Source organism: Bicyclus anynana, chromosome 8 (genome assembly GCF_947172395.1).
Source record: "Bicyclus anynana chromosome 8, ilBicAnyn1.1, whole genome shotgun sequence".
In the NCBI taxonomy this organism is placed as follows: Eukaryota; Metazoa; Arthropoda; class Insecta; order Lepidoptera; family Nymphalidae; genus Bicyclus; species Bicyclus anynana.
The window spans coordinates 3,540,374-3,568,097 of record NC_069090.1 but is presented as its reverse complement, the minus strand read 5'-3'; the positions used below and the strand labels follow the sequence as shown (position 1 = coordinate 3,568,097).

General features: G+C 38.2%; 2 protein-coding genes across 3 annotated transcripts; both read left to right on the top strand.

The window, feature by feature from the left end:
• The first annotated feature begins 592 nt into the window (after window positions 1–592).
• LOC112052034 (43 kDa receptor-associated protein of the synapse homolog) lies at window positions 593–15,688 on the top strand. Its single transcript, XM_052883146.1, has 14 exons — window positions 593–782; window positions 2,838–2,918; window positions 4,453–4,567; window positions 4,969–5,051; window positions 5,454–5,611; window positions 5,852–6,003; window positions 6,575–6,697; window positions 6,877–7,060; window positions 7,813–8,013; window positions 8,386–8,495; window positions 9,070–9,250; window positions 10,199–10,389; window positions 11,142–11,274; window positions 12,842–15,688. The coding sequence occupies exons 3-14, from the start codon at window positions 4,530–4,532 to the stop codon at window positions 12,935–12,937; spliced, it is 1,650 nt and encodes a 549-aa protein (XP_052739106.1). The 5' UTR covers window positions 593–782; window positions 2,838–2,918; window positions 4,453–4,529; the 3' UTR covers window positions 12,938–15,688.
• Window positions 15,689–16,319: 631 nt separating this feature from the next.
• Window positions 16,320–27,256, top strand: LOC112052037 (CUE domain-containing protein 2). 2 transcript variants are annotated; one of them, XM_024090927.2, is made up of 8 exons: window positions 16,320–16,445; window positions 16,589–16,759; window positions 18,319–18,450; window positions 18,945–19,026; window positions 20,775–20,904; window positions 23,256–23,419; window positions 24,610–24,739; window positions 25,565–27,256. In XM_024090927.2, the coding sequence occupies exons 2-8, from the start codon at window positions 16,594–16,596 to the stop codon at window positions 25,625–25,627; spliced, it is 867 nt and encodes a 288-aa protein (XP_023946695.1). In that variant the 5' UTR covers window positions 16,320–16,445; window positions 16,589–16,593; the 3' UTR covers window positions 25,628–27,256. The 2 variants fall into 2 exon arrangements, with proteins under 2 accessions (XP_023946695.1, XP_023946697.1); XM_024090929.2 differs by having other exon boundaries at window positions 16,332–16,451.
• Window positions 27,257–27,724: the final 468 nt, after the last annotated feature.

The window sequence follows — 27,724 nt, the reverse complement described above, 5'->3', positions numbered from 1 at the left end:
AGTAGGTTTGAGTACCTCTGAGTGAATAAAAAAGTTATAAAAAAATATCATCAATAAAGCGCCTTATTTGCTTGTGCATAATATTATATACGTTAATTTAAGATAACTATTAAGATTTAACTTTGTATTTAAAATATATTTGATTAATTTTGAAGCAAATTAAAATTTTTAGTTTTAAAGTATAAAGCACCCAGAAGAAATCAAATTGATAAAGTGAATAATCATTTTAACTTATCTTGTGGCATTGCAGCACGGTATAAATGGCGACGGCTAATAAAGCTTGCTTGAAAACATAGAATATATCATCAAAAATGTAAATATTTTAAAGAAGAAAGATTTCATCATTTGTTCGTATGTTGTGTTATTAGAACTGAATAGGCTTTGAAACTGTGGACATATTAGAAAAATTCTTTCACCATTAGAATCCTACATTATCCCTGGTGAAAATAGACTATATTTATCCTCTCTTTATTATCTATTTAATCTTTTATTATATTTTATATGTATTCTCACAGGAACTACGCGGGTGAAACCACAGGGCGTCCTCTATAATAATATTTAAGTTTCGTCTTCCCCGTGCATTTCTCTGTTCCCCTACACAACATACCAACCGGGGTGTGATCCACAAAGGACACTTGCGCTATAAAATTAACAATAAAATCTCGAAAAACAACCTCGTAAAACCGACAAGTGTCCAAAAAACCCGGTGAGATATTGTGAAAACCGCAGACAAATGTTTCAGTGATCAGAAACATACAGAACCTCCTTTCCCTCGGATGCAAGTGAGTAACGATTTTTCGTAACCTTTTTAAAACCATTATAATTCTATTTATAACTTGGTGCAGTGAGTTTAACATTAAAATTATATTTCACAATCTTATTTAAGAACACGTTATTATAAAATGCTAAGTATTTATATTAAAAAAGAAAACTAGGGCATTAAAATAAGCTATAAAATTACAGACATTTTCGATAGAGTCAGTAAGTAAGGTTTTCTGTTCCATAATAATATTTAAAACATGTTTCAGTTACATAATAATTAAAATTATGTGAATTACTTAAATTACTTCATGTTACAAGTCAAAATTATTTACTTCAAGAGTAAATTACTAAGTTATTACACAAAAATAGTAAATATACTTATACCTTACTAAACGAGATGCATTTACTATTTTTTTTTGTTGAATGAAATAGTTTAAACTATTATTTTTATTATTACATTAACGAAAGTATTTATTTTAAGATTTATTGGGTAAAAATCGAAGTTGACCTAATTCCGTGCAAGATGACATTTACCTAGTAGATTTGTACCGGGTGACCTAGGTCAGGAGAGTGGAGACTAGTCCGGGGTAATTTTAATAGAATTACGAAGTATTACGTACGTAATGGAATAATGAAATCCTAAGCAATATGTATCTACTCGACTACTAATATGACTGCGTATACTTTTTTTTTAAGAAAGAATAAGGAATTTAGGCTAACTTATCCTAATAACTAAAACAAATCATAGCGTATACTATAACAATAAAATTCAAATATATTAATAATGATTACCACAGCGTCAGACAAGAAAATCATGACTTCGTCTGCGTGTAAACTTTAACCTTTTAACCCATGAAAATTCCTGAAAGCAGTTATATAGAAAATGTAAAATAATTCCTAATAAAAAAGTAAAAGAAATATTCTACTCGTAGCGATGCATTTTTTGCAGACCCTAACAACTGTTTTTAACCCAAACGCAAAAAAATGTACTGTGTAGTGTAATTTCGTTGATGACACTCCCATGATATGCGGGCGACGGGGGAAAAAGACAGCGCGGGTGTAAAATCGTGCGTGCGAAGAAGTGAGGTATCAGTCGTGGGTTTTTCATTCATCGCTACTCGCCCCCCGGCCCGCGCGGACCATAGAGAGTGTTACGAACTAAGTTGCCAAGCTATACTCTTTTATGTTTGCATATTGAGCTTGAGTATGTAAACGTATCTGTATGTAGCTTTAAATAGATAGGGCAATCTCTAGGGCTAGTCTGTCAGGTAATGGGCCGTTGTAGTAAGAGTGATTTTTGTGCATTGCCGCGAAGCCGAATACAGGGTCTTATGGAGAACCACGCTGTTTCAATGTGGGTTGGCGGGCTTAGGATGATAATATGTCAATATTTAACGATCATTGACAGATGCTAATGATAAATCCCGGGACCGACGGGTAAGCCTGCGCTCCGAGGCATGCGTACAGTACACTAGCGAACGTCCGCGACTTCGCTCGTCTTTAGACCTCCTTAAACCGGCCCTCTCACAAAATCCGTTCTTAGTGGACCTCTACTATTTTTAAACTACCTCCCTGCTAAATTTCATCTTTGTACCTACGTCAAGCGGGATTTGAGATTTCGTGATGAATGACCTTTCGCATTTATAATTAAGAATAAGGCTTAGTTTCATCGTTAGCATAGAAAGTGCTTATACTTCTGAAACGTCAGGTAATAATATTATTAGATAATGGTGATAATAATTGGTCAAAAACTTAACGAACGAAACGAAAAGTTACGAGGGTTCCAAACTGGCCTTGGTCCGAGAAGAGCCCACAACAAACTCAGCCAGGGTGTATTTTTTGTTTATCATTATTTTACGAATTAATCTAGAAAACGCAGTTCAAAACCAAGCTTTTCATCATATTATAATCTTTAACACTATAATAGGATTTTTTTGTACTTTGAACTTATTGAGATACATAAAATATATAGGTACTTATTATGTAAGTACCTACTTATAGTGAACAACCACATTTTTCGTGTTTTATGAAGTCAGTTATTTTTTTATTTATTATACTAATGATTTAATTTTCAGAATGGCATCTTAAATAATGGACGAGAACACATCTAAAATGCCACTAGAAGACGCATACCATTTCGAAATTGTTTGAGTTGGGTGAGTACTTGAGAGTATCTACTTACATGATGTGTGGTCTCCTTCATCATTAGAGACCCGTATACGGCCGTACCCGTACAAGTCTCTCTCAAGAGGGGTTAGACTAATAAAACAGGATAAAACATATCCTTGTACAAGTAGACGACTGCGCGGTTTCACCCGCGTGGTTCCCGTTCCCGTAAAAATACGGGGATAAAATAGCCTATAAATGGGCTATCTAACACTGAAAGAATTTTTCAAATCGGTCCAGTAGTTTCTGAGATTAGCGCGTTCAATCAAACAAACAAACAAACTCTTCAGCTTTATAATATTAGTTCCTACGGAATAGTATACTCGAGGTTGGTGTAGCTTCCCAACAGTGAAAGATTTTTCAAATCAGTTCAGTAGTTCCAGTCCAGAGATTCAAAACATACAAACAAACAATCAAATCTTTCCTCCTTAGTTAATGGTCTAAGCTTTCCTCTTTATAATATTACTATACCTATAGATAGCTTTGCTCCCTTCCATTATTTGTGATCGAATCTCGAATTAGAACTCCTACGACCAACTAAATCCATGAAAATCGACTATTACAAATTAAACATCTCCAAAATATTTATGAACAGTTATTTTTGTAAAAGAATTTTCTTTACCCGGAAACCGTTCAATTCAAATGACTCTGTTAAGAACAAGAATCCAATAAATTGTAAAATTGTATAGGAAGTGACTAATTACAGGCAAACCGTACGAATTGGTTTGTTTTAATTCGTACGGGTAGTCATACGACTAGCTTCTTCCAATCGTATAAGTAAGAAAGAAAAGAAAGATTTTTTTTAATTTGGTCAGCAACTTAAAACTAAGCTTTTATATTTTACAAAGAACAAGAAAAGTGAAAGTAAAAGCGCACTGACCAAATAAAGGTCTCCTACTCAGCTTAAAGCTGCAGCGCTACGTAGGTACTAAGTAGGTACGTACTTCCGAAGCTCTTCATTCAGAGTTAGCCCTGCCTCTTTAAAGTAGATGGGATCTTGGCCGGCGTGGAGGATAGATGACCTTTTAAAAATAAAAATATTATTCTTCTTCTTCAACGATTACTATCTTAATGATAATTACCATAACGTGCTCTCCGAAACACTAGGTTTGCGCCACCAATTTCTCCACTCCGCGATGAGAATTTTTACTGAAAGTTTCATGGAAGAAAGTCATTGCCCTTCCCAGTTCTATTGTGATAAAATCTTTCATCAGCCGATGGACATCCACTGCTGGACATATGCCGCTTGTTAAGACGTTCAACTACCACAGTCTCTAGCCGACAGTATCTAGCAGATAGATTCGTTTCGCAAAAGAACAGCAAAGGTGTGGAATATCCTTCCAGCTTCTGTATTTCCTGGACTAAGTTATGTTATTGAACCTGCAAAGCAAGAGCCAATAACCATCTTCTAGGCAAGCGTGATCCAACTTATACCTCATAATTGCTTTCCATTAGGGCTGACTTGGCTAAGCCTACAGGTATTTAGCGTTAACATAGATCTATATTTTAGTTATGTGCCAACAGATAGTTCCGTGGTGTGCGAAGAAGAGGACGCGATGCACCCATCCGCCAGGTGACCCTGCCGCTTACACCCGCGGAACATGTCATGGGACTCAATCGAGTCGCGCGACTTCCTAGGGTGAGTTTACGTAGATCCACCAGGTGACCCTGCCGTTTCAACACCTTAGGATTCTAATAACCATCGGCTCTTCGAACTACGTGCACCGCTCATCGCCACCTTAGCTTCGCGACTCGTTGAGGTATCAGTGACTTTGATTTGATTCTCCTGCGGATCTCTTGATCTCCTGAGTAGAAATACCCAGAAATACTCCGAGCTTAGCTCACTTCACCGCCTGAGTGAATTTGACCCTTTTGCCCTGGAAATCCATAGTTAGCTACGTAGTCTTAGAGCCGTAGGTCATCCGTAGGCCAGTGATGACCTACGGAGAGCGACATACCTATAGACATTACCTTGTTATCTTAGACGCAGGGTTCATCATAAAAAACATGCGTTATTTTTGGTTATTTCTCATTCCCCAGCGGGGTGCCGGCGCACCAACTGTCGGCTACGCGACTGCTCAGCTCACCTGATCCGTCGCGACATCACATCGAAGATCCACCTGGTGAGATGCAAATGATACACTTTTCATTTCATATAATACCTACTTGAAGAATGAATCCACCAACCAACCAACGGAACGATTTGCAGAAATGCTATCCTAGAGGATAGTCTTTGTAGTACTTGTTCTCTTATTCTCATGAAATTCAGAATCTACTTATTCCGGATTGAAAGATATACTTTTCTATTCAAAATTGGACAAATGCCACCAAGGGTACCTGATACAAAAATAATCGAATCGATACAACTTCAATTGTATTGAAATAAAATATCCTCACCGTCTAAAAAGCGCACTAAAGATTTCAGATCAAAGAATTTCTGTTTAATGATACGGTAACATTCTATTATCTAATATTCTTCCTTGATCTATGTCTTCTTCGTCCAAAATATCCTCGAATTTTTCCAGAACTGTTTCCGTTCTCAGAGGAGTATCCTACGGAAGCGCGCAATGGAGCGATCCGCTGGGGCTCACGCTTCGGCCCGGCGCACCGACCGTCGGCCGGCGTGCTCGAGTGCTTCCGCGTCTGCAGATCACGTATCGACCAGTATCTTGCAAGGCGAAAGGTAATTCATCATTATCAGATCATGTGATGGACTCATAGATGTCCACTGCAGGACATAAGCCTTTACTTCCAAACACCGCAATTCTGACTCGCCTTTAACTTTACGTGGACACAAAATCGCCCACAAGCAAAATATCAGCAGTACGCATGATCCTTGACGTGCGTGTGATATGTTAAATCAAGAGGGGTTTTATCACTGGCTTTTTGTAATTTAAAAGCTTATTAAATTTTATGTATCCAGATCGAACGCGGAGTACGTTTGTACGGACAGAACGAGCAACGCCTGGCGGTGAAGGTATGGCTTTCGGCTCTGCGCGGCGTGCGACATCGGAGCGACAAGTTTGCACTACTGGGTCATCTCTATCAGGCTTATATGGACTTTGGAAAATACAGGTACCTTTAAGGGCTAAGGGACGAGTGATACAATATTCGAAGTACCAATAAGATGTAGTACTGCATGCAAGGAAATAACTATAGTCACCTTTAGGATGGCTCTGCTGAATATCACCTTAACTTGACTCGGTCAACCGTCGCGCTAAGCGAATTAAATGATCGTTGACGTAGGGCACTGCAAAGTTTTCCACAAAGCTTTTTACTAACTATTACAGGAGATCATGCTTGAGAACTTTACAGTTACAGTAGTTCCTTCAGTCCACTACATAACATGGAGACGCTCTAAGGATCCTTATATTGTTGACTTACATGAAACGTTTTTAACTATAATAGCTAATGCACTCTGGCAACCTTCTTGACACTTGGGTATGATTTGTGCACAGGAGTAAATAAGCACCTTTTCAGACCTAGACCTCATCAATGAATTGCACCAGGCATGATTCTAACTAAGCGCAAGCCTATTTAGAATGCTTGGAGGTTAGAACATAGAAACCATCATCGAAAAATACGTCTCAAAGAAAGCTTTTCTTGGAACATCTTCCTTATGTCATCATCTTCTTTATGATTCTAGAGAATCTCTGGAATTCGCAAACAGACAGCTGGGCATATCAGAGGAGCTGGACTCGGCTCCCATGAGGGCCGAGGCATATCTGAACCTTGCACGCACTCATCAAACTTTAGGTGGACTTGACAGGTATTTTACTTTCCTAGAACTTAGTACCTACCATAATCTAGTTCTACTGAATTAGCTTGTGGTAGCGGATTCGAAGGCAGAGCAGTGGTCTGCCTTCGATTCGTAGGGCTGAACTGCAGGCAAGTTTTCCAAAGCCTTTGAATATCCAAAGAACTCACTACAACAAAATATTTGTCCAGGGCTCTCTCCTACGCTCGCCACGCTTTATACAACGACTGCGGCGGCGGCTCCACGGCGGGATGTGTCCATCTCACTGTTGCTGCTGTGAGCCTCGAGCTGGGCGCCTTCTCTAAGGCAATGGATGGCTTTCAGAAGGCACTGGCCGTAGCTCAGGCGCAAAATGACAACACGCTTTTATTACAGGTACCTATTGGCACGAAACATTGTCCTTTTGATTGTATTGAGGGTATATATTATAAGTGGTATGTACACATTTACATGTTTTGGTACAGAGATAACATTTTCATCTTGGGCTACAAGCACTTTTTGTGTGTATCTTCTGAAGCGGCAGCAGTTACTTTGTGGTAACTTCAGAAGAGAACGATGCAGGAGACAGAAACAACTGAGAAGACTGAGAAAAGCAGGTTATTCGATCTATGTCTAGATTTCCTACGACCTGCTTATGATTGATATGCAATAGTTACCAAGATCAATTCACTCACAACATGTCTACCACAGACGAAATGGGGTAAATCCTGGATAGAAGCAGGCGTTACTTTGCGGAAGTTCATCATGATTATATAATGATTTATTTATTTTGCTATCATCCGCGAAAATTCGGCGAACCCATGCGACAACGTCACCCAGGTCCGACAAAATACTCTCTACGTACGTTTCACCCCGAAACCGGAGCATCCTCAGGAGATGTTGACTCTACAACGTGCAATCGCAAAGATTGCACGTTGTAGAGTCAACATCTAGTCAACAACGGTTTCGGGGTGAAACGTACGTAGAGAGTATTTTGTCGGACCTGGGTGACGTTGTCGCATGGGTTCGCCGAATTTTCGCGGATGATAGCAAAATAAATAAATCATTATATAATCGGGGTAAATCCTGTTTACAGGATAAAGTTTCGAACATCTTCAAATTTCTTAGAATTAATGAACCATTTTCAGGTGTATGTTGGTTTATCTGAACTATGGCGACGTCTCCGAGATACTGAGCGTGCTGTGGCGTGTGCTGCTCGTGCCTGTGATCTTGGCCGCGGTCCGCGGTCGACTGACCTCAACACGCGGCATCATCGTACCGCGTTATTGCAAATGGCTGCAGCATTGCGCGCGAGGGGCGAGCTGGGGGACGCACATGATTATTGTAATGTAAGTACTCGTATGTTGCCTAATAATAAACTTTGGATTTGTAGTTCCAGAGGTGGTTGATCCCCTTGAGAGAAGCATGAAGGTTCATGGTTCTGATGACAACAAACCGAATTGCAGTTTTTGGTAACTTAGGTAACAATTAGCAATTAATAAAACGAGAGCCTGAGATAGCCTGGGATAGCCTTGTTTTATCAAGGTAAAATATATCAGCCCCATGCTACGGTATCTACGGTAGACAATTATGAAATTTGAGATGTGGTGGCTTTCGAACAAGGATCGTTCCTAATACTAATCTTCCAAGTATTTGTAAGTAACCCACTTTTTGTATCCTTGTTTTGGGTCAAAGTCTATTAAATAACGTACATTTTTCAGGAAGCTCTGCGTTTGGCTGCAGTCGCCGGTGACCAGGGATGCTATGTGCGAGCCGTGAGGATAGCTGGCGATGTGTACAGAAGGAAATGTGATTACGGGAAGGCACTTAGGTAAGTCATCGTTTTGATTTCGTTTGTGATTTTTCAAGATCTGTGATGGAACGTCATTTTACAAAAGCTGAAAAGCAAGTCAAGAAAGCAAGTCAGCCTGTACCTTATGTATGGTAGGACGCTATGAAACATGTTTTCCTGGGCCTCTACACCATAAGGCACAACCAATCATTATGGTTTTCATAATATGCCTTTAGCATATTAACACCTGCCGAACGTTTCGACGCTGAAACTAACGCGACGGAATTATGCAGCGTGGTGGACTATTGGCCCTTCTCACTCTGAGAGCTTGTTTTGGGTTGCTAATGATGATGATGATTACACGCTAAACTGTCAGTCTGGGCGCAATGGAGTATTCAACTATACGCTCGAAACTATTGCATAGAATAGTTCGGTTAAATATACAAACGTATTTAACCGAACGTTCCGCTCCGCAGGTGTATCCCTAAGCACATCGTCTGCCACAAATCACATCGATATGAAACGCAACTATAATATAAGTCGTGTCCAAAAGTTAAAGCGACTTGTCCTATTTCCAAAGAACGAGGGTCACACTGTTTCCAAAATGTTCCAGGAATTACGAGGTAGCTATGGGGGCGACACAGACTTTGGGTGATCGTCTAGCTCAAATGGAGGCCATGGACGGAGCCGCGCGGTGCTTAGAGGCGTTGAGGCTGCAAGGTCGGATCTGTAACTGTCGCCCGCTGGAGTTCAACACGCGTCTGTTGGAGGTCGCCACTTCTGTTGGCTCGAAGGTAATACACATTCAAATCAGCTTTATCCTGATTTCAAAAGACAGCTGGATTCCTTTCTTCAATATATATTTAGCTACGAGTAGAGCAATTTTGAACTCTAGATTTGTGGATTGACAATTTAACGTATTTTCAAGGCTTTCATTGGAAGGAAAACTTTGAAAATACGTCTTCGAAGAAGTTCTTCGTTGTTGTCTTCAAGGAAGACCACCATTTCCTTATGCTGCTGAAATTAGAGGTTAACGAGACTAAACGCATATGCCTCAGGCTGAGGCTGACAAACGCAAAGTAGTACATCAGATGGCTCATCTATTTGTTCCGTCAACTATTTCTATTAAAGCAATCCTTTTTGCTTGTTGCTCGAGAGGTGTCCGTTGATACAGTGGCTAACCTATATGGCTTCGAAACACAAGACTCTGAGATCGCAACCTGGCCTTGAGATTTCTTTCTTCCAAGAAGTTCTTACTAAAACTTCTCAGCCCAGAGTTGGGAAGTTGTTGGTGTTACGTCAAATAACACATACATTTTCCTACTTTTCGAAGCGTTTGCGATCGTAAAACGAGAATCGACGTGCCACTTGACTACAGGGGGTGGCCTTGCAGTAAGCCGTTAAATAGGCCGTTTCTGTTTCTGTTTCTTCTCAAACAGCCCTCTATGCTGTAGTCAGTCGGAATCTAAAAGAGACGCCCTTAGAGATTAGTTCCGCCTATTTTCCTTCTGCTTCAGGCATTAAGTCTCATTAGGTCAAGTTTTCGCGCTCGCGGTGACATCGGTGCGGTCCGATTCTGAAGCCTACACCTATACCACTTGTACAAAAAACTTAACTGCAGTAAAACTTCTCAAGCTCTCCCTCTTAACGTACAAATAGCTCGCCCTATTTACAATTTAGATACGCAGTTTACTCCCCAAGCTTTGAAGCTTTACTTCAAAAAGTATGACGAATGATCATAGATGCTAGTACGTCGCGTGAGGCTCCGGCTGGCAGAGATCTACACGGCGCTGGGCGACAACAACGCGGCTGCGCGCCAGAAGCGAGCGGCGTCCGCCTGGGCCGCGCCCACCTGCGCGCGCTGCCGGGAGCCTCTGGCCGAGCGCGCCGAGCCGCTCGCCTCGCTGCCCTGCGCGCACATAGTGCACCACGCGTGAGTGTACTACACTCTTGTACAGAAGCGAGCGCGTCCGCCTGGGCCGCGCCCACCTGCGCGCGCTGCCGGGAGCCGCTGGCCGAGCGCGCCGAGCCGCTCGCCTCGCTTCCCTGCGCGCACATAGTGCACCACACGTGAGTGTACTACACTCTTGTACAGAAGCGAGCGCGTCCGCCTGGGCCGCGCCCACCTGCGCGCGCTGCCGGGAGCCGCTGGCCGAGCGCGCCGAGCCGCTCGCCTCGCTTCCCTGCGCGCACATAGTGCACCACACGTGAGTGTACTACACTCTTGTACAGAAGCGAGCGCGTCCGCCTGGGACGCGCCCACCTGCGCGCGCTGCCGGGAGCCGCTGGCCGAGCGCGCCGAGCCGCTCGCCTCGGTGCCCTGCGCGCACATAGTGCACCACGCGTGAGTGTACTACGCTCTTGTACAGAAGGCGTTGACCAATACAGAGCAGGGGGTAACAGTGAGAAGGAACCCGCCCCGCCCGCCTCGCCCCCATTACTGTCACCTCGTGACCCGTGAGCGTTACTGAAGACAACCAGTAGTGTTAACTTACAATCTTTGTCGCCAAGTGTAATTGCTGGGTACATAGGTACCCAGTCACGCGCGACGCGCGAAGTCATAAAATTTGAATTGAGCTAAACACTTCTTTAGATCCCTCCACAATAAGTACCTACTCCTCTCTGGGAATGGATGCCATTTCGATTGCCGTGTTCTTAAGATTTTTATGATATTTTGAAACTCAGTTGCATGCCCGAGTCCTGGTCGAGGCGATCAACTCGCAGCTCCGGTGGCGCTGAGTGCCTGGAGTGCGCCTCGCCCCGCGCGCCGCGCGTCCCTCCGCCGGCGCCGCCTGCGCCTAGAAGCTTACCGTCGCAGGTGGTAAGTACTCGTACATAGAGTACTTTGAATATAGTCGTATTTGTAACGGGCCCTCCACACTGCACTAGTGGTGTAGGAAGCAGCGAGGGTTAGGCTTAGTCCAGAAAGGGCGAATTCGCCGCGATTCTCTCGCGCGTATTATGCGCGACCGTTGCGTCCACAAGGTGCGAACCAACGCGCGAACATTTGGGGAGGAATTCAGTACGAAACATGGAGTTGAACGTGCACTCACTATAGAGTTCGCGCCATACTTATTAAACTCTTTGGTTCGCGCGTTAACTGGACGCAACAAGGCGTCCCTAGTATCTCGACTCGCGCGCAATACGCGCGAACCAAGCGCGTTTCGAGAGTCTGGCGTAGTGCGCGATTTACGCGAGTATTTTGAATTCGCGCGATGCTTGTGGACGCGATGTATTGATGTCTAGTACTTCAACAACACGCGTATGAATTCGCGCGCTACGATTCGCGACAAATTCGCCTCTTGTGGACAAGGGCTTACTCTACCTGCCGCATTGCATGCCACTCCTGCCCATTGCTCCCAATTTTGTCGGTTTTGAGCGCGAATCAGACTTGCAAAGGGGCGTTGCGACTACTTGCCCGAGTAGAGCATTGTGTGACTCCGGCATAACCTCTATTCTGATAGTGCCTTCCGATTAGAAATTACAGGGACTTAGGCCTTTGCAGTGGCAAGATTAGTTAGCCCATGAGGGGGTTCCGCAGCCAGCTAGCAAAAGTGTTTAATGCAGACTAATTCTCAGATAAATAGATTAGACTATGCGTCTAATGCATAGACCAAATAGATATGGTCGGACGGGCATAAATAAACGAGAAACTGATGTAAGAATCTTGAAGAATTTAAACATTAGACTATATATATTATTAAATATATAATATAATTTATATTATTAAATATAAATTTTTATTAGCTGTGATAGCTCAGTGGATATGACCTCTGTCCGGGGCATGCACATCCAACTTTTCAGCTATATGCATTTAAAGAAATTAAATAGAACGTGTCTCAAAAAGTGAAGGACAAACATCGTGAGGAAACCTGCATACTTGAGAATAATTGCTGAATTCTCTACGTGTGTGAAGTCTGGTAATCCGCTTTGTGCCAGAGTGGTGGATTATAGGCCTAACCTCTCTCATCCCTCTCATTCTGAGAAGACACTCGTACTCAACAGTAAGCCGAATATATGTAGCTAACTAAGACCAATTACCATAGAACCTGCCTCGCTAGATGTTACCTCTGCCAAAAGTATTTAGTCAGGATCTAACGTGTGTAAACAAACTGCGTCTCTAGATACGATGTTTCTTTGTGTTAAAATTACACGTGTGTGTATTAAGATTTAAATTTAAAGTAGTGTGTAGTATAAGGACAGAGGATATATTTATTGCTGTTATATATTTTCGATTTGTGTGTTTACCTGGTCGCCCTCAAAAAACGACATACAATTTTGTTGGTGAATTTAAGTGCGATACAAGTCCAAAGATAATTGGTCTGAGGTTGTTAATGATACTGAGATTCTATTATACAACATGAAAGAAACCTTATAATTTTCAGGATTTCCCATTCGGTACACCGCCAACTCTCCGCGAGTCGGATTTGAACTCTGTCCTCTCTGATCACAGCAGCCAGCAAGCCACGTCCAGCGTTTAATTTAATTTTAACTCTATTTTTATACTCACAAAGATCTTATTTTTTTTACTTACTATTTCTCGTATAAATTTTCACAATAGTTAGCTACTCTATACAAATTCAAAGTACGCTTAAAATGTTAGAGAAATCAAAGTGTTTCGAAGAATACTACTTATTTTTTTATGTTTTAGTAAGTTAGCCGTCTCTACTTGCGATATTTCTCCTTCTATTTACTTGTATGTCAAAGAGTTTATTGGATATAATCTGTGTCAAAAATTTCCCGTTGACAATCGTCAACAAAAGTGAATATCGGACGCCTGAATGGATTTGCAATGTTAGAATATTTTTAAATGAAAAAAAAACTATTTTGAAATAATTGTTGTTTATTACTTAATATTGTATGTTTTTGCGAAAATTTGAGAAAAATGGTGACTAAAATGGAACTCGTATAGATATAAAAAAACAAGAAGGAAAAGTCCATATCTATTAATTATTTCTTAAATGTGTACTTAGGAAATAAAATATTTTAAAATACGCTTTATCGAATTAAATATTTAATTCCAGCGGGTAAATATGATCTCATAAATAAATTATGTATTTGTCGTAATTATACATGTCGTAATTTAAGATAATAATTCATACCTATTTATTAAGTTTTGTGAAACTTAATGACGCTTGTATCGTGATATACATATATTTGTTGCTACACATAAATATTAATAATTATTAAATTATGTTGTAGTTGTTGAATAGTAAGCCAACAAGCTTTCTATTTTTAAAACAATAATGAACTGTTTAAATAAAGTAAATCATTAAGATCTCATAATACATTATTACAACGGTAGTTGAAATATAACTAGTACCTACAATTTATATACATTAAAACCACGAACTGCCAATTAACTTCTTGTGGTAAATTTAGATATGAAGTAAAATTTATCATGGATTTACCAAACCCTACAGAAGCGGAACTTTTTATGTATGGTAGAAACTAAACTATGTGATCAAGTACTAGGACCTTATTTTTACAGTGTACCACTCGTTTGGCTTAACACTACGTTTATTATATTAGTTGCCTCTCGAACACATTTTTGTGAAGCTTTGAGCGCTTGATAAAATATTTGCTTTACAAATTAATTACCTGAAAAAGGAAAAGCAATGCCTATTAGCAAATTAGCAAATTTGTAAACACCTTGAAAAATAAAAAAAATGTTGGAATTTAGAAATCTACTGAAACCTACTTTCAATATATTATATTTCGTTATATTTCCTATACTGATAGTTACAATTATTTCAATATAATTGAGTTATATATTGTAACTCAATATACGGACGAGGCAATTTTTTTCGTATTATTTTTTTGTACAAGTGTTATAATTTAATTTTTTAAAAACTTATAAATAAATTAAGACAAAGCTATAAAATATATAAAAATACTCAAGTTGAATATGAATGTTACATTTAATAAATATTTGAATTAAATAATAATATTAGTAAGAGATATAGATAGAAGGCAATATTGAATTTAATTTATTCTTGTAAAAAAATATACTATACTAAATATCTTCTATATAGTATATTATTTTTAAAACAATATTCCTTAAATCTTTTACTGCTGTAAACTTAGTTAGTTAAAATGTCTATAGGTATATGTGACATAAAGCAATTGCAAATTGCGACTTAAAAAGGTAAAGCAATAAAAGAAAATAGATACCTCATAGTAGTAGTTATTTTCTGTCTTTCTTTTGTTTTAGTTTGATAAAATTTTCTAAAATGAAAACACTTGAGAATATTTCTTATTTATGTGTATTGAAATGTGTAAAATACATAATAATAAATCAATAATCTTTTCATTTTAAAGTTTTTGCATTCGGCAATGCAACTGCCTTGGTGCTGTTGCTGTTGCTTAAATGAAAACTAAATAAAAAATATTTACATTTTTAAATTTATATATATTTATTTTAAGTAACTTTTACATTTATCGTTTAAAAATAAAATCTATCTCAATGTTACTCTAATAAATCTAAATTCTAGAAACAAAATATACTATTTAATAGTAAAATTAAACTGTAAATATAGTTTAAATTCCTTCTATATACCTTAATATATATTATTTATTATGTACCTGAAAAAACAAATTTTCATTAGATACTATTTTAGTTACTAAAAAGCACCACTTGAAAACGTAGGTAGTTTAGTTTGTAATAGGTGTATTATGTTTTATGTTTACCACCTGAAAAAGCTTTGCCGCCTCTTAAGATGTCTAAATATATATCTCGCACTGTATATGTGTTGTAGTTTGCACCAATGTCATGTTTGTATTCCTTTTTCGTTTAATTTCATTAACATTTCTGATTAATTGAATATTTATGAACACAGCGTTCTTCCCATAAAGTTTATTGTTGTTTCAAAAGATGACGCTTAATTAAAAAGTACTTTAATAATTATAAAATACTTATTTTATACCACTGTCGTTAAAGAATAGATACACAAAGAGATAATCTACATGAGAATAAGAACTTACCTTAAATAAATATTATTTACTTTATAAATTATGTTATTAATTAAAAATAGATGATAAATTAAGTATTTACTTACTAAGTCCGCCACATAAAAAAAAAACCAAAGAAATTGTTATATATAAAACATGTAGTTGTGATTATGGCGTTGTGTTTATCTATCATTTTAGATAAAATGTAAGAGTATTAAATAAAATTGTTCGTTATATTTTAAATTTTAATTGGAAATATATGAATAGAAAAACGACAACTATCATGAGTTTTATTTCTCTGCCTTATATGCTTTCTGATATTATCAAAAAGACGTGTACATTGTGTAATAGTTCTTTGGTATAATCAGAATAATAATAAATCCAGATTTTGCAGCCCTCAAAATTCAGATTCAAAAGATCTTCTAAAGACACCGTTTTTTTTCTAAACTCCATAGTTGTCTACGGTACTTACTACCTACCAAGTTTATGTTTATTGTAGGAATAAGGGCTGACTTGCACATTTTATAAGATGGCTTGGAAATCGCAGACCATAAACATTTAGCAAAAAAATATTTCAAGATTTTGCTACGCGATTGTACAATGTACAGCATACACAGAAGAATAAATCGTAGACAGAGATCATGAATATTTGATAATTTTAAAAAAAGGCGCTATACGTTACTTTCACACTCCTTTCTACGCATGACGTGTTGCTTACTAGTTTATGAGAACAATTCTTGTGATAATAATCTGTAATTTTTTTAATTAACTATTATTTTTAATTTAATAATTAGTTTTCATAAATTCTTGAGAATCAATGTTTTTTGTAAATGTGCATTAAAATGACAACATTTCTATGTAATTAGGTTTTGACATAAGGTAAGAAATTGCCATACTAGAAAATTACTACAGTTGTTTATAAAAAAAAACCATCATTTGTATTGATTTTCCGTCGCTTTTCTCGCTATTGAGTTTCTCTACTGAAAATCAATTATTTTATTATTAAACCTATTTCATAATACTAAATATAGCTTATAGGTATAGGTGACCAAGTTATATTTGCTTTTAAAATATTTTTAGTATACATTTTACTTTGTTTATCGACCCGTAACGGAGTGAAAGAAATTGTGATTTTTAAGTTATATTTTGCAGTTTTTACTAAATAAGATCGTGATTTTCAGGTAAAATGAGTGCCATAGCGCAGCAAGAGTGCCATGTTAAGGAGAGTTTATTTCAGTTTATTAATAAAAACATCCCTTCTGCGGACGTGAGTGTTATAGACGACATTGTACTCTCATACGTGATTTCCATCCTGGAGGAAGCTTCCCAGGACCCGTGCTTCGACTTAGACGGTAATATATAATATTTAGGTTCAGATCATACATATGTTCCACCCAGTTGCGTCCATATTTAGTGTTTAGGGTTCGAAATTTATTTAGATGTCAACAATAGTTCTTTTACTTTACATATTTCGGATTAGTTTCGCAAATAAAAGTTTTAATCTCTTGTAATTTAAAATTCTTCGAATCCTCTCCTATTAAGTCACTGTTCTTTAATTATGATATATACTTGAGTTAATACCTTTTCATATTAAATAAGTTGAAACACTAAATACATGTACCTACACAATAAGTACAAAGCTTTTGTCAAATGCAAGCTTATAGAGGAGTACACAGAAAATGTATGCAGTTGAGTATTTAACTGTAAATGTGTACCTTAAAACTTCAAAGATTTAACTTATTCTACAATTTTAATTATTTATCATATTTTTTTGCTTCAAATGGAAATCAAAAAAAAGCAATGAAGAAAAAGCACAGTGAGGAAGCCATACCTGAGAATTTTCTCAATGCTCTTTATGTGAAGACTGCCAATCCAGCTTGGTTGACAATTAGCCTAACGCCTCACCTTATGATTACTAACATACCAAATGACCACAGTATAAATGTGAATAAATATTATGACCTAACAAATAAACTAACTGAAAATGGCTATGTAGTTAGTCTGTACACCATAGAAGTAGGTGCGAGAGGATTACCAGCAAAATCTCTCTGCTTGCTTAAAGACCTTGGCCTCTCTAGAACTGCAGCAATGGGTATCCAAAGCTGCTCTAATAGGATCTTACCAAATTTGACTAGGCAGGGAGAACAACACGAGCGGAGGAGGGGAGTGTTAATCAATTGTCAAGGAATTCCTTAACCCTAAATCCTGTAGTCACAAGTCCAGGACTCTGCTTGGAGTTTTTCTCCCCACCACGCGATGGACCCGGTACCTGCACAGTGAATCCATGGAATGCTAAGATATTCGTCTTATTTACAATTCTTATTATATTCCAATTGGAATTGGAATATAATAAAAATTATATTTAATCAACTTATGTCTCTTATTAAACTGCTTAATGACCTTTGATTCACTAGAATTGCAGCAAATTCTATAATAGATATTATAAGATATATAAGATATAATAGATATTAGAAGGATATCCAAAGCTGCTCTAGTAGGATCTTACCAAATTTGGCTGGGTAAGGAGACAGAAGGGGACAACACAGAGGGGGAGTGTTGACATGTTATGAAGGAGCTCCTTGACCCTACACCCTGGTTACAAGTCCTGGACTCTGCTCTGTGTTCTCTCTGTCACAGGATGGACCCAGCACCCATATGGTGAATCCATGGATAGCTAACAGTGGAATTCATAGACGTTGTGGGGTGAATTTAAATTTTTATTTATTTTCTATGCATTTGAAAATTCAACACACAGCAGGTGAATGGTCCCCTGTGGGTGCCCCTGCAACATCAATGAATTCTACTGTAAGATATCCATCTCTCTTTTTATTCTTTAACAATCAACAACATCAAGATTACTTCAAGAAAGATTGTTTGTCAATGTGATTTCTATAAAGAATTGTTAATGTAGGTTTTATCGAAATGATGTCAGCCTACATACCTAAGTTTGCGACCATTGATTCAACCCTGGTTTGCTCATGGGTTCTGGAACTAGAAGCTGAGCTGTCGAGGAGAGATGTTTCCGACACCATGTCCAATCATGGTAAGTTAAAAAGTCAACTAAATAAATAGCTAATTTCATAATTCTTCTGTATGTCTATTTGTAAACTAACTACATGGCTGGACTGATTTGGATGAAACAACTTGGTAAATTATTGTATTAATGTTTGCTCAGTTATCAACTTGTAACTTTTAACCAACATCAATACATAAGGAGTTTCTGTTTTCAACTGTTTTGTATCTTCATTATAAAAGCACTTATCATAAAATATCAAAAATAGTTGAACATACCAAAATCATACTTGGCAGGGAGTTTATAGTTAGTAGACGCTAAGAACAGATTTTGGGACGTGGGTGGATTAAGAAGGTCTAAAGGCGGTCGAAGTCGCGGGCATGCTGTATGAAAATGTTTAGCAGCAAGACTATAATCGTAAAATTTTAATTTTTGGAACTCACATCAGTTATTGTAGGCTTCAAAAAACCATTTGTGAATGTTAAGTTTTTATCTGTATTTAATATGTAAACTGTTTGTTACAGATGAATCTGCCGAAAATGACAAGATCACCCTCACCCTGCAGAGTCTGAATGAAATGCTTCCATCCGTCACAAAGAACAATCGGTGAGCTATTTCTACAGCCCTTGGGCCCATTAATATTAATGGCGAGTGGGACAAAACTATAAATGAACTACGGCGTATGATAATAGTGGTGAGGCATTTTTCTTCTAAAGCTATGGTGCGTCTTATAAGAAACATGCCCCAAAAATTGGCTGACAAGGTTGTAACTTTTAAGACAAGGAATATAATGGCAGCTAAACATGTGCGATTTTTCATCTGTTTTATTTTCAATAAAAGAAAATAGATACCTCATAGTAGTAGTTATTTTCTGTCTTTCTTTTGTTTTAGTTTGATAAAATGTTCTAAAATGAAAACACTTGAGAATATTTCTTATTTATGTGTATTAAAATGTGTAAAATACATAATAATAAATCGATAATCTTTTCATTTTAAACTTTTTGCATTCGGCAATGCAACTGCCTTGGTGCTGTTGCTTTTACTTAAATGAAAACTAAATAAAAAATATTTACATTTTTAAATTTTTAAATATATATATTTATTTTAAGTAACTTTTACATTTATCGTTTAAAAATAAAATCTATCTCAACGTTACTCTAATAAATCTAAATTCTAGAAACAAAATATACTATTTAATAGTAAAATTAAACTGTAAATATAGTTTAAATTCCTTCTATATACCTTAATATATATTATTTATTATGTACCTGAAAAACAAATTTTCATTAGATACTATTTTAGTTACTAAAAAGCACCACTTGAAAACGTAGGTAGTTTAGTTTCTAATAGGTGTATTATGTTTTATGTTTACCACCTGGAAAAGCTTTGCCGCCTCTTAAGATGTCTAAATATATATTTCGCACTGTATATGTGTTGTAGTTTGCACCAATGTCATGTTTGTATTCCTTAACATGTTAATTTCATTAACATTTCTGATTAATTGAATATTTATGAACACAGCGTTCTTCCCATAAAGTTTATTGTTGTTTCAAAAGATGACGCTTAATTAAAAAGTACTTTAATAATTATAAAATACTTATTTTATACCACTGTCGTTAAAGAATAGATACACAAAGAGATAATTATCTACATGAGAATAAGAACTTACCTTAAATACTTTACTTTACTTTATAAATCATGTTATTAATTAAAAATAGATGATAAATTAAGTATTTACTTACTAAGTCCGCCACATAAAAAAAAAACCAAAGAAATTGTTATATATAAAACATGTAGTTGTGATTATGGCGTTGTGTTTATCTATCATTTTAGATAAAATGTAAGAGTATTAAATAAAATTGAATGAAATGCTTCCATCCGTCACAAAGAACAATCGGTGAGCTATTTCTACAGCCCTTGGGCCCATTAATATTAATGGCGAGTGGGACAAAACTATAAATGAACTACGGCGTATGATAATAGTGGTGAGGCATTTTTCTTCTAAAGCTATGGTGCGTCTTATAAGAAACATGCCCCAAAAATTGGCTGACAAGGTTGTAACTTTTAAGACAAGGAATATAATGGCAGCTAAACATGTGCGATTTTTCATCTGATTAGGTAAATACATAAAAAGATTTTGATTGAGTCATAAATATTTTACAAACATCCAGACAATCTCTGCTGTATGAATTAGTTACTATTGACTTAATTTTTCAGAATGTTTCACTAAAATCAGTACTTTCAAAAGTCAATTACCTAATTTTAGCCATCTCGTCATATTTATTTAAGTTTCAAGTCATACTTAAACTCTGTCTATAATAAAACTTTACAAGAACCTAATTTCCCGTTTCTAGTTCACACTCGAATTCGGAGAACTCTGAATGTTCGGAGACTACGGAGCGCCGATCTCTCATCGACGGCGAAGAGTACTCGGAGCAGTGCAAGGCGCTCAACGAGATGTTTCCCAACACTTGCGCAATGGAGGTATGTAATATTTATTACTGCTATTAAATTAAAAGCCAGGCTTGCTTCATTTTAATAAAAAAAAATACAACCGAGTTCAAAACCTAAAAACGTACCTACTAAACTAAAAAGTGAAAAATAATATAATTTTATTATGTTCTACCTGCTGATCAGTTCGAAGACGGTGCTAAGCCGGTGTCGTATTAATTTAAGCCGTTTTTATAAGAAAGAGCACTGTCTGAAAAATTTTCAATATTCATGGCTTGAATTAATACATTATCGGCTTAGTACCGTCTTCAAACTGATCAGCAGGTAGAACATAATAATATTATATTATTTTTCATTTTTTAGTTTAATATGTTATGTATAATATGGGACCACATGGGGAGTTATACCCTTTAAAACAAAAAATAATTTTTCAAAATGTAAATCGAGTAATCAATATACATACATTTAAAAAAAAAGATACTGGTCAACTTGAGAACCTCCTTCTTTTTGAAGTCTGTTAAAAAGGAGTATTTCCTATACCTTCAGGGTGTTGATAAGTCAACTTATAGGAGCCAAACTGTGTAACTAAAAATATTTTTTTTTTAAACTAAAAACAAAACTTTTTATATTTTCATACAAAGTAATTCAAATAATTCAGACTATCCATGTAATACACGACTTTATCTAGCCTTGCATTTTAAAACACGTAATCGTAGTGGTAAGACTGTCGATATCGGCACTGGCACTCCGGATTTCACTAGTAAGCTACTTCATGATATTTATCAATGGATCAGTTTGGCTAGGTCATAATAGAAGGATGTGATGAGGGAGACAATTTAAGATCTATTTACAATTTTTTACTCGGAACGTATTCATTTTAGAACACATGTTCCTTAGACATTTTTAATTAATATTCCTTAAATAATATAACCCTAGGCGTTATGGGATATACTCCCGAGCATCCTGTATATGTCGAGCATTAGTAAAGTGTGCTGGGATCAAACTCCTTATCCTTTCTCTTACAAGAAGGGAGTGGGCCGTTAAAAACGTGTTAGTGTGGTATATATGTTAGCATGTTCCAATATTTCCATAACAAAGGGACAAAAATATATTTTTGTTCTCAAGGAGAAACGTGCACCGCGCCGACCTAGGATTCCGAATCCATGAATAAACTTAGTGACACGTGGAATATATTGGGCGAGCGTTTTTATAAATAAGTACTTACTTGTGTTTTTTGTTGATATTTTCCTTGGATATGTTCCATTCGATGTACCAGCATAATATGTGTAAAATGATAGTCTAAATTGTACTAAAGAATGGAAACTAGTGCGTGGTTTGCTTTGGGAGATTCTCTGTCACGTTTTTAAACGAAAACGGTAGTAGAGAATAATTTACTAAAATGTGCAATTTACTTTGCAATTGCACGTTGTAGAGTCAACATCTCCTGAGGATGGTCCAGATTACTTGGAATACTACTTAACAATATTTAGTAACGAGCAGTATTCAAAGTGAGCGAATGTATGCCGTATGCGCAAACCAAATAGGCCTAAGTTGCGCACTAAGAGATAACGAGAAAATTTATTTACATATTGCTCTCTCTTACATCCTTTCGGAACGACAGAGATAGCATAAATATAGTTGCGATGGGAAAAACAGAGCGATATGTAGACAAAACTATTTCTTTGTCTTTTGCCCCACGTCTTATCAGGTCTCCAAGTTGATATTGTTCTAGTGCAAGAGACCTTAAAACCTAGTAACTTGGAATAGGGAATTTCAATTTAATTAAAAATTACGGGACCTCTGACTATTTTAGCAGGTGTAGCGATATAGACGGTACACTGTAATACACTGCACCCCTCCCGACCAAGAACTAACATGGAAGCATCCATATGTGTAGTCTCTTTGACAAAATCTCTTCTCAATATCTATCATTCTTATTACTTGGAGTCTCCTTTACCTATACTAACTGTCCCGGAAATTTTAAACACCTAACAAAGAAGCAGATTTTGCAATAGAGGAATTCAAATCAGTTGAGATCCTAGTACTCAAAGCTGAAAAACCGCCGATATTTTAACTTTGTAGTTCACGCCTTGGACAGACCGTAGATGGATAACTATGGAGTAATGATTTTAAACTTATTTCGTGGTTGCTAAACAGCCAAAAACGCGAGTTTGTTGAAAAAAGAAAAAGAACTAAAAATAGTGTAGATCGATTCTGCCCCTAACAGCTGATGTCATCTCATCAACGCATCTCGCAACTTCAGTCCCGTCGTGACCACGGTCTATGCAACTGGGTCGAAATATCGACATTAAAAATGTCGTCGTTTTATCGTGGTATGTAACCGTTTAAATAATAATCATAACTATGGAGTATGTTGTGTCCAGATCAAGCACTGCGTGTCGATCGCGTGCGGCGACGCAGAGCGTGCGGCGGCGACGCTGCTGCACCGGCGCGAGCAGGGCCAGGCGCTGTCGGCCGCCGCGCTGCACGCCGCCGCCAAGCAGCCCACCTGCGACGACCAGGAGCTCAAGAGCCGCATCATCGCGCGGTGAGTGACACACGTGCGGGTCACGCTGCACGCCGCCGCCAAGCAGCCCACCTGCGACGACCAGGAGCTCAAGAGCCGCATCATCGCGCGGTGAGTGACACACGTGCGGGTCACGCTGCACGCCGCCGCCAAGCAGCCCACCTGCGACGACCAGGAGCTCAAGAGCCGCATCATCGCGCGGTGAGTGACACACGTGCGGGTCACGCTGCACGCCGCCGCCAAGCAGCCCACCTGCGACGACCAGGAGCTCAAGAGCCGCATCATCGCGCGGTGAGTGACACACGTGCGGGTCACGCTGCACGCCGCCTCCAAGCAGCCCACCTGCGACGACCAGGAGCTCAAGAGCCGCATCATCGCGCGGTGAGTGACACACGTGCGGGTCACGCTGCACGCCGCCGCCAAGCAGCCCACCTGCGACGACCAGGAGCTCAAGAGCCGCATCATCGCGCGGTGAGTGACACACGTGCGGGTCACGCTGCACGCCGCCGCCAAGCAGCCCACCTGCGACGACCAGGAGCTCAAGAGCCGCATCATCGCGCGGTGAGTGACACACGTGCGGGTCACGCTGCACGCCGCCGCCAAGCAGCCCACCTGCGACGACCAGGAGCTCAAGAGCCGCATCATCGCGCGGTGAGTGACACACGTGCGGGTCACGCTGCACGCCGCCTCCAAGCAGCCCACCTGCGACGACCAGGAGCTCAAGAGCCGCATCATCGCGCGGTGAGTGACACACGTGTGGGTCACGCTGCACGCCGCCGCCAAGAAGCCTCAAACGCTGCTCAAAATTCGCTGCAAGTCGAGGCTTTATTGGTTACATTATTGGTGGGAAGTCCTACCAAGAAAGTGAGACCTGATGGTCTTTCATTCAATAATTGTGTTTGCTCTTTAAATCGACATTTAATTTAATCAGCGGACGCCCGCGACTTTATCCGCACTTAGACCTCCTTAATCCTTCCCTGTCGCAAAAACCTCCTTCCCACATTTCTTTCTACGGTTTTCGAGATTTCTTGATGAGTGACCGCACTTAGACCTCCTTAATCCTTCTCTGTCGCAAAAACCTCCCTGCCTCATTTCCTCTTTCTACGGTTTTCGAGATTTCGTGATGAGAGTGACCTTTTGCTTTCATATATAGAAAATATACATGCATAACCCTAAGAATGAGTTAAATAAGTTGATGATGTTGTTTCCAGATACTCGTACGTGGACAAGAATTCGCAGGCGAAGGAGCACCGGCCGCTGGCGCCGAAGATCGAGCCCAAGAAGTTGGTGCGCTACCGGGACAACAAGATCGTGTCGCTCAAGGGGGAGCGGTACACTGAGGTGAGCACTGGGAATAATACACTAGACCTCCTTAATCGGGCCTTCGCAAAATCAGTTCTTAGCGGGTGTCTACTAACTATAAACTATCTCTCTACTAAATTTGAACTTTGTACGTCAAGCAGTTTATTTGGATTTATATTTAGATGAATAGAAAACTTATAAGTTTTCTATTCATTCAAATATAAAAAATGCGAAAGATCTCATCACGAAATCTCAAAAACCGCTTGACTAACTTAATACAAACAGAGATCCTGGGTTCGATTCCCAGTTCGGGCTGGTGGGACACTTCAGCCGTGGCTAGTTACCACACTACCGTCAAACTGGTTTTGTCATTTTCTTACTTTATGCCAAATGTTAAAGACAAAACTTGTTAATAAGCTATAGATGGTGAAACCGGCCTTATACAGTGTCCCGTAATTAATGAATTAAACGCAAATGATACACCATACACCATCTAATTAACTAAAACTAATTTGGATAGTTTTCAAAATAATCCCTAGGGTGACCAATTTATAACTCTTCTTTTCGGATTTTTAATTTTTTTCTATCTGAATCAGTTTTTTCATCAGCTGCTGTAATTAAAATTTTAAAGATCTGAGGATGATGATGATGATCATTTTAAAAACTTGTACTCTTATCGAGGTTACGAAAATCAGACCTTTAAAGCCTTAATTACAACAGCTACTAAATTCCGAAAAAAATATGTCACTTGGTCACCCTAGGATTTTTTTCAAAACTATTCAAGTTGGTTTCTGATAATAATTAAGTGCTACCATTATTTCATTATTAACGGGACAGCCCTGTATACTTAAATTCTTTCCATAGGTGCCAAAGTCTGGAATCGACGAGGAGCATTTAAAGAAGCCGAAAAAACAGCATTGCCCTTAACCATTAAAACCACGTCAGTACGGTGGAAAAGCGGACCCGCGCGCCGCTCACGTCTCCCTTCTCGCCCCACTCGTCCCCTCCCCCGCGCGGCCCCGCACTCGCGACCAACCGAAACATACGCGCGAATTCTCACACGTTCGCTCTGCGAATACGCGCGAATACTCAACTAGAATACGTGAAACTGATGATTGTGTGCGAATTTATTTAGATAAACCAACGAATGTGTACGAATATCTAGCTAGTATAATACGCGCAAACCTGTGTGTATACATTAAAATAACGAACGCGTATACTCTGCGAAATCATTCGCGAAGCACACGCTTTCGGTGTTTACACTACTTAGTGAAGTGCGTTTGCGAATACGTTTTCAAAATACGCGCAAATGTGTCACATTCGCATAAATACTTAGATAATTTTCACGCAAATGTGTCAACTTCGCGTGCCCACCTATGTAGGATTAACGTGATTTTCGCATATACGCGTAAATACCTAACTGAAATAGGTTTAAGTATAACGAATTGTACGCGCGAACACCTAACTAACGCGCGCGTTACAAACGTTTCCAATTTTAGGGATATAAATATTCGCCCATTGACGTGGGTCAAAAGTGATTTCGCGCAAGTTTCGCGCGCGTGTCTCCGTTGCAGCGTTCGCGGGCGCGCAATTTGTCGTGTTAGTGTTAGTGTAGTTACCGCGCGTGATTCGCAAATTTTTTACGCGGCGATTTTTTTAACCGCTTTTTCCAGTACTGATTTTTTTAATGAGTTTATCGGCTCCCCCGTACACGGGTGTGTTTGTAGTCAGTTATTTAATTTAGTTCGCGTATTTATTGTTAAGTTTAGACACTCTTTAAGGCAGCTCAGTATTATTTACACTAGCAACACTATGGCATCATATTATTGTAACGTTATAGGAATGAAAAAATGTGTTCAATTTGATAGGGAAATAATAGGAACAAATTTTTCGAGTGAGGTGGATGCCATAGATAGTGATATGTGTATTGCAAGCGACTTAGATAGCGAGCCGCCGCAGTGCCCCGAGGCGCGCCGCTGTGCCCCGGGGCACTCCGGCGCACCAATCAATCTATTCACTATAGTTTTAAGTGGAACCTTTACACCTGTGATTTTTAACTGTTATAATTTTATTGAAAATGTGATTTGTATAATAGTTTCGTCGTTTTTATACTCGTCTGTGATTTTGATGCCATTGACTATTATATATAGTTTACCCTATAAGCGGTTGAATTTTTAATTTTAGGTTTTTATTACTATATTATTATATTCATAATAGATTTTATTATTCTTTGTTACCAGTGCGCGTGTGCGCGCTAAACTGTGATGATTTTTTTTGTAGGTTTCCGATATTTGTTAGTGATTTAATAAAATTTCATTAATTAATTAATTAATATAATAAGTAAGTACATATTGACATAAAATTAATTTTGACTTTGACTTTTGATTTCGTTCTTAATGACGTAATGAAAAATGTGTATTTTAAGCTTTATTGTTGTACTGAAAGTTAATTACGAAATCTCAATAATATAATTTTATCATAAGTTAAAAGAAACTGATATTCCTCGAATATTTATAATTTATTGCTTGCGCGTCAAATTTGCGTGTTAAGTAATATTCTCACCGTTCTGATTATTTTTTATCTACGTTGAACAATGACTTGAACGCACGCCTAGTCCTAAAAATAATTCAAGCTAATTTTAAAAAATCACTAACATATATCCCAAAAAATTCTAGACTTTTTGAATAGACTGATCTATTAAGACGATCTCATTGAATGAGGGTTCAATCATTGACGTAAAATAAACATAAAAACTGAAACGCAAAATCTTTTTGATCCAGATGAAATATTTTGTGTTTGGACCGTGGTGGCTTTGGGAGGTAGCAGGTTTTAAGCCAAGTATAAAGTATAATTTCCTTATATTTTTATCGGCATAATATGAGAAATGATATCCCCATTTTCCAGGCACTTGGCTTCATGGCAACCCTTAGCTAGAGACCCTTGAAGTTTTAAATTAAATAGTGTTTTTCGAAGGGTTGCCGCGAAGCTAAGTGACTGACTGTCCAAACTCCATAATTGGCTACT